Below are 13,148 nucleotides of genomic sequence, written 5' to 3'. Positions count from 1 at the left end.
CTCCTGTTTGAGTACTGTTGGGGGGGGGGGGACACCTACCTGGGCGAAAGCAATAGTGGCCGTGCCTCTGGCACAGCATCCGGCCCTGTGGCTCAGAAGAGTAGGGAAAGGAAGAGGAAGACAGTAGTGATAGGGGACTCTACAGTTACAGGTCAGACAGGCGATTCTGTGGGTGCAGGAAGGAAACTCGGATGGTAGTTTACCTCCCAGGTGTCAGGGTCCAGGATGTTTCAGATCGCTTCCAAGATATCCTGCAGTGGGAGGGAGAACAGCCAGAGGTCGTGGTACATATTGGTACCAATGACATAGGTAAGAAAAGGGAAGAGGTCCTGAAAAAAGACTACAGGGAGTTAAGAATGAAGTTGAGAAGCAGGACCACAAAGGTAGTAATCTCGGGATTACTGCCTGTGCCACATGACAGTGAGTATAGGAATAGAATGAGGTGGAGGATAAATGTGTGGCTTAGGGATTGGATCGGGGCAGAGATTCATCATTTCTGCATCATTGGGACCTCTTTTGGGGCAGGTGTGACCTGTACAAAAAGGACAGGTTGCACTTGAATCTCAGGGGGGACCAATCTCAGGAGCAGGGAGGTTTGCTAAGGCTATTGCGGAGAGTTTAAACTAGAATTGTTGGGGGGTGGGAACCAAACTGAAGAGAATGGGGAAGAGGAGGTTAGCTCACAAATAGAGAAAGCTTGTAAACAGTGCAAGAGGGAGGATAGGCAGGTGATAGAGAAGGGATGCGCTTGAACTGAAAGTTTGAGATGAGTCTATTTTAACACAAGCAGTGTTATGAACAAAGTGGATGAGCTTAGAGTGTGGATCAGTACTTGGAGATATGATGTGGTGGCCATTATAGAGACTTGGATGGCTCAGGGACAGGAATGGTTACTTTAGGTGCCGGGTTTTAGATGTTTCAGAAAGGACAGGGAGGGAGGCAAAAGAGGTGGGGGTGTGGCACTGTTGATCAGAGATAGTGTCACGGCTGCAGAAAAGGTGGTCGCCATGGAGGGATTGTCTATGGAGTCTCTGTAGGTGGAACAGGAAGGGGTCAATAACTTTACTGGGCGTTTTTTATAGGCTGCCCAATAGTAACAGGGATATCGAGGAGCAGATAGGGAAACAGATCCTGGAAAGGTGTAACAATAACAGAGTTGTCGTGCTGGGAGATTTTAAGTTCCCAAATAACGATTGGCGGCTCCCTAGAACAAGGGATTTAGATGGGGTGGGGTTTGTTAGGTGTGTTCAGGAAGGTTTCTTGACACAATATGTAGATAAGCCTGCAAGAGGAGAGGCTGTACTTGATTTGGAATTGGGAAATGAAACTGGTCAGGTGTCAGATCTCTCAGTGGGAGAGCATTCTGGAGATAGTGATCATAATTCTATCACCTTTACAATAGCATTGGAAAGAGATAGGAACAGACAAGTTAGAAAAGTGTTTAATTGGAGTAAGGGGAATTATGAGGCTATCAGGCAGGAAACGGGTAGCTTAAATTGGAAACATATTCTCAGGGAAAAGTATGGAAGAAATGTGGCAAATATTCAGGGGATAGTTGTGTGGAGTTCTGTATTGGTACATTCCAATGAGACAGGGAAGTTATGGTAGGGTAGAGGAACCGTGGTGTGTACAAAGGCTGTAATAAATCGAGTTAAGAAGAAAAGCTTACGAAAGGTTCGGAGAGCTAGGTAATGTTAGAGATCTATAAGATTATAAGGCTAATAGTGAGGAGTTTAAGAAGGTAATTAGGAGAGCCAGAAGGGGCCATGAGAAGGCCATGGTGGGCAGGATTAGGGAAAACCCCAAGGCATTCTACAAGTATGTGAAGAGCAAGAGGATAAGACGTGAAAGAATAGGACCTATCAAGTGTGACAGTAGGAAAGTGTGTATGGAACCGGAGGAAATAGCAGAGGTACTTAATGAAAACTTCACTTCAGTATTCACTATGGAAAAGGATCATGGTGATTGTAGTGATGACTTGCAGCAGACTGAAAAGCTTAAGCATGTAGATATTAAGAAAGAAGATGTGCTGGAGGTCTTGGAAAACATCAAGTTGTATAAGTCGCCAGGACCGGATGAAATGTACCTCAGGCTACTGTGGGAGGCAGAGGAGGAGATTGCTGAGACTCTGGCGATGATCAATCAATGGGGACGGGAGAGGTTCTGGAGGATTGGAGGGTTGCGGATGTTCATCCTTTATTCAAGTGAGTAGAGATAACGCCGGAAATTATAGACCAGTGAGTCTTACCTCAGTAGTTGGTAAGTTGATGGAGAAGATCCTGAGAGGCAGGATTTATGAACATTTGGAGAGGTATAATATGGAGTAGTCAGCGTGGCTTTGTTAAGGGCAGGTCGTGCCCTACGAGTCTGATTGAATTTTTTGAGGGTGTGACTAAACACATTGATGAAGAAAGAGCAGTAGATGTAGTGTATATGGATTTCAGCAAGGCATTTGATAAGGTACCCCATGCTAAGCTTATTGAGAAAGTAAAGAGACATGGGATCCAAGGGTACATTGCTTTGTGAACTGGGTTGCCCACAGAAGGCAAAGAGTGGTTGTAGACAGGTCATATTCTGCATGGAGGTCGGTCACCAGTGGAGTGCCTCAGGGATTTGTTCTGGGACCCTTACTCTTTGTGATTTTTATAAATGAGGATGAGGAAGTAGAGGGATGGTTTAGTAAGTTTGCTGATGACACAAAGGTTGGGGGTGTTGTGGATAGTGTGAAGGGCTGTCAGAGTTTACAGTGGGACATTGATAGGATGCAAAATTGGGCCGAGAAGTGGCAGATGGAATTCAACCCACATAAGTGTGAATTGGTTCATTTTAGTAGGTCAAATATGATGGCAGAGTATAGTATTAATGGTAAGACTCTTGGCAGTGTGGAGGATCAGAGGGATCCTAGGGGTCCATGTCCATAGGACGCTCGAAGCAGCTGCACAGGTTGACTCTGTGGTTACGAAGGCGTATGGTGTATTGGCCTTCATCAATCGTGGAATTGAATTTAGGAGCCGAGAGGTAATGTTGCAGCTATATAGGACCCTGGTCAGACCCCACTTGGAGTACTGTGCTCAGTTCTGGTCGCCTCACTACAGGAAGGATGTGGAAGCTATAGAAAGGGTGCACAGGAAACTTACAAGGATGTTGCCTGGATTGGGAGCATGCCTTCTGAAAATAGGTTGAGTAAACTTGGCCTTTTCTCCCTGGAGCGACGGAGGATGAGAAGCGACCTGATAGAGGTGTACAAGATGATGAGAGCATTGATCATGTGGATAGTCAAAAGCTTTTTCCCAGGGCTGAAATGGTTGCCACAAGAGGACCAGGTTTAAGGTGCTGGGGAGTAGGTACAGAGGAGATATCAGGGGTAAGTTTTTTGCAGAGTGGTGAGTGCGTGGAATGGGCTGCCAGCAACGGTGGTGGAGGCAGATATGATAGGGTCTTTTAAGAGGCTTTTAGATCGGTACCTGGAGCTTAGAAAAATAGAGGGCTACAGGTAAGCCTAGTAATTTCTAAGGTAGGGACATGTTCGGCATAACTTTGTGGGCCAAAGTGCCTGTATTGTGCTGTAGGTTTTCTATGTTTGTAACTCTCTTGAATTTAAACATAGGAAGCCAATCAACTATAGTACCGCAAATCATAATTTTTAGAGAAAGTTCTTTTTGTGTCTCCTTCACTCTTCAAATACCCTCTGCTTGCTGAGTAACTTGACTTCGTTCAGTCTTCATGGTTTGCTGCGTCATCCTCCCCGGCCACGGCAACACATTGGCCGGCGTTTCTGTCAATTAAAACAGATCATACGTACTGTACTCGTTGTTCAGATTTCCAAAATGAGCAGTGCATTGAAAATCAAAATTCTTCAAAATAAGCAGAAAAGCTTTGAAACATTTAGAAGCTCACGCAACATAGACGGGAAAAAAGAACGTTGTTTTCAGTATTTTCTGCAATTACTCTGCACTGCTGACAGAAACATAAATACCTATGCACGTGTATTACTACGCTTCATTATACATACTTCCATTTGGAAGACACAAATGTCTTCAATTTGCATTTGCCAGCGCTTGGCTCTGTCTGCAAGCAAACCAGCGACAGCGGATTCGGTCCGTGCAGCTCGCGACCGTCAGCGTGACGGGTCACAGGCTGCAGGCACCGTGGCGCGTGGGTCGGTGTGTACGCGCGCGGGCCGCGGGGCGGGGGCGCGCCGAGCTCGCGCTGCGGCGGTGGCTGCGGCTCCCGCTCCCGCTCCCGCTCCCGCTCGAGCGCACGGCACCGATCGGGAGGAGAGTGCGAGGACCAGAGCCGCATTACCGCCCGCCCGCCCGCCTGCCCGCTCGCTGCTGCTGCACACCATCACACCGGAAAAATACTGCTCTATCGTTAATCCAGAGTGGTTTAACCAGCACGTTTAGTTAGAACCAGCCTCTGAGCACCTTGTTTCGATAAGGGCGCAAGCTGTTTTGCGCATTGGGTGACAACAGGTTGATTTGTGTGCAACAAGCCTGTCTGGTGGTTATTTACTGGGAATATCAGAATATCAAATCAAAATGAGCACCAGCGGTAAGTAAAACCGTCAATTTACAGAACTACAAACACGAATTTTCTGAATGGTTTCAAGAGACTAACATATTGGCGTCAACAGAAATGTTATTCGTAACTATTAGCTAGAATAAATACTTCAACTTCTAATATATTCACAGTTTGGAAAAGGAACTATTTGATGGTTAAGTCTTAGAAAATAAAAATCAGATGGAATAATTTATTATAGGATATTACGACGTAAGTGCTGCAATTATTGAAGTACTTTGTGCATGGGATACCGAAGCATGTTGATGAGTTTGGGGAATTTGCTGACCTTTGATAAAAATAGAAGTGTATTGCATTTGTTACAATCCTGCAAATGACCTGATGCAAATCACAGGATGAGCATCAATCAGTGTGAGTGTGCGTTGCATGGCACTCTCGCTGGGCCCCGCCCGTGTTGTTTATTTCCCAGTTTAAAAATGAATATTTGTAATTCTTACAGTGACACTCTAGACGACTGTGGAAGTTTGATTAATTCTAAATATAGATGAGAACATAGCAATTACAATATGCACAGTGACTACTTTTAGACGTTGACACATTTGGAGTTCAAGTTTGTGTTAAGTAAATTTCACCCTTTCTCATCAGATTAAGAACACGGTCTTTGGATAAATCGTGTATGAGATACATGTCAACTTCACGTATCCTTAACGCCACTCTTTCGAGATGGACGAATGTTATTTCAGATAGAGATTCCAAAGGATAATTTTTCCACTTAGAGTACAGTCAGAAATTTGATCACAAATTGAACCTTGAATTGTGCTGACGATCGGATTTTTGTTTATCGTTTAAATCTCCAATTAAACATATTTGCATAGTCACATATACTACCTCTTTCAAGGAACAAAGCAATAGGGGAGTGTTTTAAAGGTGCTTCTTTATTTCTCTTTTTGCATTGAAGTTAATTTTTGGTACTCAAGAGGCTACGATCCATTGCAGTGTTATTAAAGCCAATGCCATTAGGCTTTACAATTCTACCGCCAGGACTTAAGAACTTTTTAAAAGCTATTATTAATGCTTTTTGAGATAGTGATTTAGATGCATATCATATTTTTTTTTACTGAGTTAAGTATTGTATGTAATTAGTTTTGCTACAACAAGTGTATGGGACATTGGAAAAAAAGTTGAATTTCCCCATGGGGATGAATAAAGTATCTATCTATCTATCTATAATTGTAGAAAGAATTTATCAAGTGGTAATAGTTATTGAAAATGCCCTAATCTTGTGATTGAACTTCATTTTAAACAACAGAAGAGTACTTTAAAAAGCGAACTGATTAATTCAGTATTTATTTACTGATTGATTGAAACCCAGCTTGGAATAGGCCCTTCTGGCCCTAAGCTGAGGATAAAGTGATTTGGGATATTACTTTAATTGGTGTGGTCAAGAATGTTATTAAAATTGTTCTCAATAGGTAACTTGTTTTAAAATCGCCTGCTAGTGACTTTGCTACTTTAAAGATTAATTTGAAAAGTCTGCTTAAAGGGAAGCAAATTGGTATAAAGTCACATGGCTGATTAATTTGCGTGTGTTGCTTCTTACATCCGTTAGTCATTGAAAACACGACAGAAGCATAACAATGACTAGTAATGTGAGCCTGAAATATTTGACTAGTTGTGGGGTACCAGTACTGGAGCAACTAGAACTGTGAAGAAACATTGTACTGCTACTTGTAAATTTTAAATGAGCCTCAAAATTTGTGCATTCAGAATCTGCAGTACTTAATTATATTGCTATAAATCAATTTCACTTGTAAATCAAATTGAATGATGGAGTCCAATAATGTGATAAATCCTGATATGACATTCACTTTCTATGAGAGGCTGTAAACTTCTTCAAGTGGTTAAGTTAATACAGAACTGCATATTTGTAATTCAAGAAGAAATAAGAAAATAAGGATATTGGAACAACATTCACACTGTTACTTCCTAATGGAATTAACCACTATCTGTGGCGAAGTGCTTTCTTAGCAGGCAAGCAAAGGTTGAGTAAAGATAAATGATTTTAGAGGACCAAGTGGTAGGCTTTAAGGTGTGCAGGAAAGGGAATTCCAGAACACTTAAAAGTTTAGTCAACAGTTTCTGAACAAATTTGGGCAGAGTCATTCATATGTTGGTATTACTCATTTGGAAGAGTCTTTATAAAGAAATTTGTAAAGGAGTATGATTGTTTTAAATTAAAGCATTGCTTAACCAGCAACCATATAGTTCAATGAACACGGGGCTTTTGGGATAAGTAAGATTAATTAAAATGCTACTGTGTGTTTCTACCCTATATCTGCTGTAACTAGAAGTTAAAAATTAGCTGTTCAGAAATCTCATTTTACATCATAAACTCCATCAAAGCCAGCTTGGGTGATTGTTTGGATGATAATTATAGAACTATTAAAATGAACATTTGTTTTTATAATAAAGGTTATTGGCAAAATCTTTTATCTGTATTGTAACATTTAAATAAAACTTGCTAAGGTGGAAAATAGAGATTATATAATTTACAAAATGTCTGTGATTTGATAGATACTTCTGCAACTTCCAGCCTTGAACCTAACTGCAGTGAAATAAAAAGGTTGCTGAACAAATACTGTACCTACAGCCTGAGAATGGCTTCTCCATTTTCCTGTTTGCTCCACATTCTTAGACCAATTATGAGTAGTTTCTGACTCCTGCATGTGAAAGAATGTTCCCAGTTTTGATTGGACTGTTACACAAGTCATGGGACCATGCAGTTTTTACTCTTATTTAGAAAATTGCAGTGATCTGGAATTAGGGCATCTGTGTGGGGAATAAACACTAGTAAATTTAGATAGTGGAAGAAGTCGGCTTTGTTTAAATTGAAAGATGGTCCTCCAAATTGTTAATACCTGTATACTGTAGATTAGTTTCTAAAATATTTTTGTGTAGTGTACTTCAGTGTTGCATTCTCAAGTTGTAGAAAAGGCTTAAAATACACTCTTTACAAAACAATATAGTTATTGAAACATGAGTTGATTACTCCACGAGAAATTTGCTATGACCTCCATAATGAAACTTACTGATGCAAATTTTGCATCCCTCTGTATTCTCATGTTTTTGTTGGTAAAAACACTATCTTTCTCCTTTGTTTCTTCTTTACAGTACTTCAGTAGCAATTGGTGGAGCATGTAAATAGAATACAGAAGTTCCATGCACAATGTATTCTGCTGGATGTCTATAGTGTTAATATCAATAAAAAGGCAGACATGGCAGCTGTGATCTGACTTGATAATGGATTCCTCTGGCATTGGATCACAACAGGAAAGGACAGCTAACTTTGCACAGTGAGGAGAGAAATATTTTATCTGGTGTGATTACAGGACTGAATAAATAAGATGCTAGTTCCCTTTTTTAAAACAATGTTTTGCATAGTTAAAAAGTGCAAAAACACTAGTTAACTGGTTGTGGCTTTTCCCATAATCCAAACACCTCAACAGACTTGCAGGTAACGTGTCGCCTCACATGGAAGGACTGCTTGGGACCCTGAATGGTAGTGAGGGAGATGTAGGGGCAGGTGTGGCACTTGTTCGGCTTGTAAGGATAAGTGCTAGGAGGGAGATCAGTGGGGAGAAACAAATTGACAAGGGAGTCAATTGGAAGTCAGAAATAGGAAGGGATCAATCACTGTGCTGGGAGTAGTCTATAGGCCTCCAAATAGTCCTCAGGACACCGAGGAGCAGATAAGTAGGCAGATTTTAGAATGGTGCACAAAATACAAGGTAGTAGTTATGGGTGATTTCAACTTCCCTCATAATGACTGGCCCCTCCTGAGTGCAAGGGGGATAGATGGGGCTGAATTTGTCAGGTGTGTTCAGGAAGGATTCCTGATACAGTATGTGGACCAGCCGACAAGAGGAGAGGCTATACTGGATCTAGTTCTGGGTAATGAATCTGGTCAGGTGACAGACCTCTTGGTGGGGGAGCATTTTGGTGAGAGTGACCACAACTCCCTTAGCTTCAGCATAGCTATGGTAAGGGATTAAATCAGACGAAATGGTAAAGTGCTTAACTGGGGAAGGGCTAACTTTGAAGGGATGAGGCAGGAACTAGCGAGAGCAAATTGGAAACAGATGTTCAAAGGGGAAAGCACAGAAGTAATGTGGGAGAAGTTTAGGGACTACTTAAGCTGGGTTCAGGATAGGTTTGTCCCACTGAGGCAAGGAAAAAATGGTAGGAAAAGGGAACCGTGGCTGACGAAACACGAGAGGCAACTCGTCAAGAGGAAAAAGGAAGCATATGTTAGATATAAGAAGCAGGAAGTAGGAGGGGCTCATGAGAAATATATAGTAGCCAGGAAGGAGCTAAAGAAAGGACTTAGGAGAGCTCGAAGGGGGCATGAGAAGGCCTTGGCACGTAGGATTAAGGAGAACCCCAAGGCGTTCTATGCGTATGTGAAGAACAGAAGGATGAAGAAAACGAAGGTGGGACTGCTAAAGGATAAAAAGAGCAACATGTGCCTGGAGGCGGAGGAGGTTGGGGAGGTCCTAAATGAATATATTGCTTCAGTATTCACAAGTGAAAAGGATCTTGATCAGGGTGAGGTTGAAATAGAGCAAGCCTGTGTGCTGGACAATGTGGAGATTATGGAAGAAGTAGTGCTGGATCATCTTAAAAACATCAAGATTGATAAATCCCCAGGGCCGGATATGATACACCCCAGGTTGTTGTGGGAATTGAGAGAAGAGATCGCTGGAGCATTAGCTATGATCTTTGAATCCTCTTTGGCTGCAGGGGAAGTGCCGGAGGACTGGATAATGGCAAATGTAGTTCCCTTGTTTAAAAAAAGTAATAGGGAGAATCCTGGGAACTATAGACCGGTGAGTCTTACATCGGTGGTCTGCAAACTACTGGAAAGGATTCTTAAGGATAGGATCTACGAGCATTTGGAGAAGTACAGTCTACTGAAGGATAATCAACATGGTTTTGTGAAGGGAAGATCGTGCCTCACGAGTCTGATTGAGTTTTTTGAAAAGGTAACAAAAGAATTTGATGAGGGTAGGGCAGTGGATGTGGTCTACATGGACTTTAGCAAGGCATTTGACAAGGTTCCTCACGAGAGACTCACCTAGAAAGTCATGAGGCATGGGATAAGTGGAACCTTGGCTGTTGGATAAAAAATTGGCTTACAGGAAGAAAGCAGAGGGTAGTTATGGAAGGAAAGTATTTTGCCTGGAGGTCAGTGACTAGTGGAGTGTTGCAGGGATCTGTCCTGGGACCCCTGCTATTTGTGATTTTTATAAATGACCTGGATGTAGAGGCAGAAGGATGGGTGAGTAAGTTTGCAGATGACATGAAGATTGGAGGAGTTGTGGATGGAGCTGTAGGTTGTCGAAGGTTACAAGAGGATATAGACAGGCTGCAGAGTTGGGCAGAAAAATGGCTGATGGAGTTCAATCCGGATAAGTGTGAGGTGATGCATTTTGGAAGGACAAGCCAGAAGACTGAGTACAGGATTAATGGTCAGTTACTTGAGAGTGGATGAACAAAGGGACCTTGGGGTTCAAATCCATACATCCCTCAAGGTCGCTGTGCAGGTTGATAGGGTAGTTAAGAAGGCCTATGGGATGTTAGGCTTCATTAATAGGGGGATTGAGTTCAAGAGTAGAGAGGTCATGTTGCAACTCTACAAATCTCTGGTGAGACTGCTCTTAGAGTATTGTGTTTAGTTCTGGTCACCTCATTATAGGAAGGATGTGGAAGCTATGGAGAGTGTGCAGAGGAGATGTACCAGGATGTTGCCTGGTTTGGAGAACAAGTCATATGAAGCAAGGTTAGCAGAGCTGGGACTTTTCTCTTTGGAGTGTAGAAGAATGAGAGGGGACTTGATAGAGGTCTACAAGATTATGAGAGGTATAGATAGGGTGGATAGTCAGTACCTGTTTCCCAGGGCACCAATAGCAAACACCAGAGGGCATATGTACAAAATTAAGGGAGGGAAGTTTAGGGGAGACATCAGGGGTAAGTTTTTTACACAGAGGGTTGTGAGTGCCTGGAGTGACTTGCCAGGGATGGTGGTGGAGGCTAAAACATTAGGGGTATTTAAGAGCCTCTTGGACAGGCACATGGATGAAAGAAAAATAGAGGGTTATGAGGTAGTGTGGGTTTAGTACTTTTTTTGAGGATTATATGGGTCGGCACAACATGGAGGGCTGAAGGGCCTGTACTGTTCTGTAGTGTTCTATGGTTCAATGGAGTCATGTAGGGATAGAACCCTGTGGAAAGTAGAAATGGGGGGAGGGAAAGATGTGCTTGGTGGTGGGATCCGATTGGAGATGGTGGAAGTTATGGAGAATTATGTGCTGGATGTAGAGGCTAGTGTGGTGGTAGGTGAGGACGAGGAACCCTATCCGTGTTGTGGTAGGGGGATAGGTTGAGGGCAGATATGCACACAGCTTAATAGAAAACATTTTGGAATGATTGCTTGCCATTCACTCTATTACCATGATCCTATTAATTTGAAGGCACTTTTATCAATTCTGCTATTATTTAAAACAAGTTGCATTTTAAGAGGCTAACATTTTGTGTGCCTGTAATGTTATTTCATATGAGTTCTTTGCTCCTTCATAACTATCTTTTTCTTTAATAAAGCAGCCATTACTAGATCTGGGTGTGAGGAAATAAACTGGTCCAAGTAAACCAAGTGTCAATGGGAGTAATCAAAGTATGAAGGTTTTAACTGATAATGGGACAAGATGAGGAACAACATAAAATGGAACTCCTTAATTTGATCTAGCCGTTACTTGAACCATTTCTTTCAAACTGTCTCCCATTATACAGTTACAGTTTCTCTAAGGACTGATTTCAATGGGATGGAAGGAGATCTGGCCATGGTAAATGGAGCCAAGGATTGGCAGATGAAGCTGGGACTGAACAATTGGATACCTTTTGAGCGAGAGATTTTAAGCAAAAGTCTAGTGTTCAGTGGTTGAGCAGGAAATGGAGAATGTAATGAAACAACAAAACTAGATAAAGACCTTAAGGCATAGCAGCAGAATTAGGCCACTCAGCCCATCAAATTAAGTCCAAAACCTTTGTGTTGGGTGTGAACCAGGATGAATACGCTAGGTCAAAAGGGAAATATGATTGGCATGGAGTGAATATAAGAATGTATATGTGAAGGAAAACCCAAAGCTTTTAAGTAGGGATGTAATAATAATAATAGGGCAGTAAGAAGTGGCTTGATGCCATGTAAGCTGTCTCTTCAGAGAAGTAGAAAACAAGATTGGACCATTGTCCTCTCCCATCAGATACCACTTTTTTTTAAGCCCTTATTTCTTTCACCTATCACTCCTCCCCCCCCCCCAGCTTCACATTTTGTATCCCCTCTCCCACCCATCTACATTCCTCCTCACTTGGTTTCACCATCACCTGCTAGTTTGTGCTCCTTCCCCTCTCCCACCTTCTCATTCTGCCCCCTTTCTAGTCCTGATGAAGGGTCTTGAATGTGTAACATTGACTATATATTCCCCTCCACAGATGTCTGACTTGCTGAGTTCCTTCAGTATTTTATGTGTATAACACTCAGTATTTTGTATCACCTTTATCAAGAACGAGAATGTTTTCCAGATCAATTAGATGTATCTGAGGTAGCTGAGAGAGGTAGAGAGGTTGGCAGTTGTTCGGTTGCCGTAATCGTCTAGCCTTGTGTTTGACTAAGAAAGTCTTCAGAGAACTGGAGAATCTGAAATGTGACAATATTGTTATAAATGAGCAGCTCTTAAAGCTGCAAGCAAGAAACATTTAAGATAATTAAGTTAATGAAGAAGAGCCATAAGCTGATTTTCCACTTTTTGTTGAGGCAACATAAAAATCTGTGATTTCCAAAAAGCACTTGATTATATTTAATCAGGCATGTTGATAAAATCGAAGCTCATGAAATTGCAGTATTATTAATAAATTGATTCAGGCCAAAAAGCAGAGAAGCATGATAAACAACTGGTGTTTATCATGGCTCCATGTATGAATTGCTGCTTTTTGAATGTTCTTGGTGGCTTGGATATCATGAAGATATCCAAGCTATCATGAAGATTAAAATTAGTACATTTTTATAGAGGATGCTCTGTTTGGAAGTATAGTAAATAATGAGGAGGATAGTAATATTTCTTGAGAGAATATGCATGTATGCCCACTTGAACAGGTTGTTTAGTGGTAAGAAGAATATAATGCTGAGAAGTGCTAAATGATGCATTTCTGCTGATAGTGCAAAGAAAGACTGTGCAAGGTCATGAGGGCTTGATTGTTTATGTGCGTATTTGGGACAAGTAGGATACAGAGCAGTTGGAAAAGTGAATGGGTAAATAAAGGCTCGGAGTACAAATGGGCCAACATATGTTAATCTTTGGTAGTTGATTGTTAAACCAGGTCGCATTATTTTATCTAATCGTAATATAGAAGAGAGCATCAGTTTGGAGGTCAGATATCAACGGCTGTGAACTCTTGCTGATTTCAGGACTTTTCCCTTATTCATGTTGGGAAGATAACTGCACTGAGTTGAGGGGCTAGATCCACTTTGCATCAGTCCCAGTTTTAGATGAGGAGTGTCTGTTGTAGGTAGCACC

General features: G+C 41.8%; 1 protein-coding gene across 1 annotated transcript in view; it reads left to right on the top strand.

The window, feature by feature from the left end:
• Nucleotides 1-4,308: 4,308 nt before the first annotated feature.
• Nucleotides 4,309-13,148, top strand: part of ablim2 (actin binding LIM protein family, member 2) — a 381,429-nt gene continuing 372,589 nt past the window's right edge. The window contains exon 1 of the mRNA XM_073043109.1: nucleotides 4,309-4,554. Coding sequence (XP_072899210.1) covers nucleotides 4,542-4,554 — 13 coding nt within the window. The 5' untranslated portion in view covers nucleotides 4,309-4,541. The remainder of the gene's footprint in view (nucleotides 4,555-13,148) is intronic.

The sequence above is a fragment of the Hemitrygon akajei genome, chromosome 4 (genome assembly GCF_048418815.1).
Source record: "Hemitrygon akajei chromosome 4, sHemAka1.3, whole genome shotgun sequence".
NCBI lineage: Eukaryota > Metazoa > Chordata > Chondrichthyes > Myliobatiformes > Dasyatidae > Hemitrygon > Hemitrygon akajei.
This window is presented reverse-complemented; position numbering and strand designations above follow the sequence as displayed.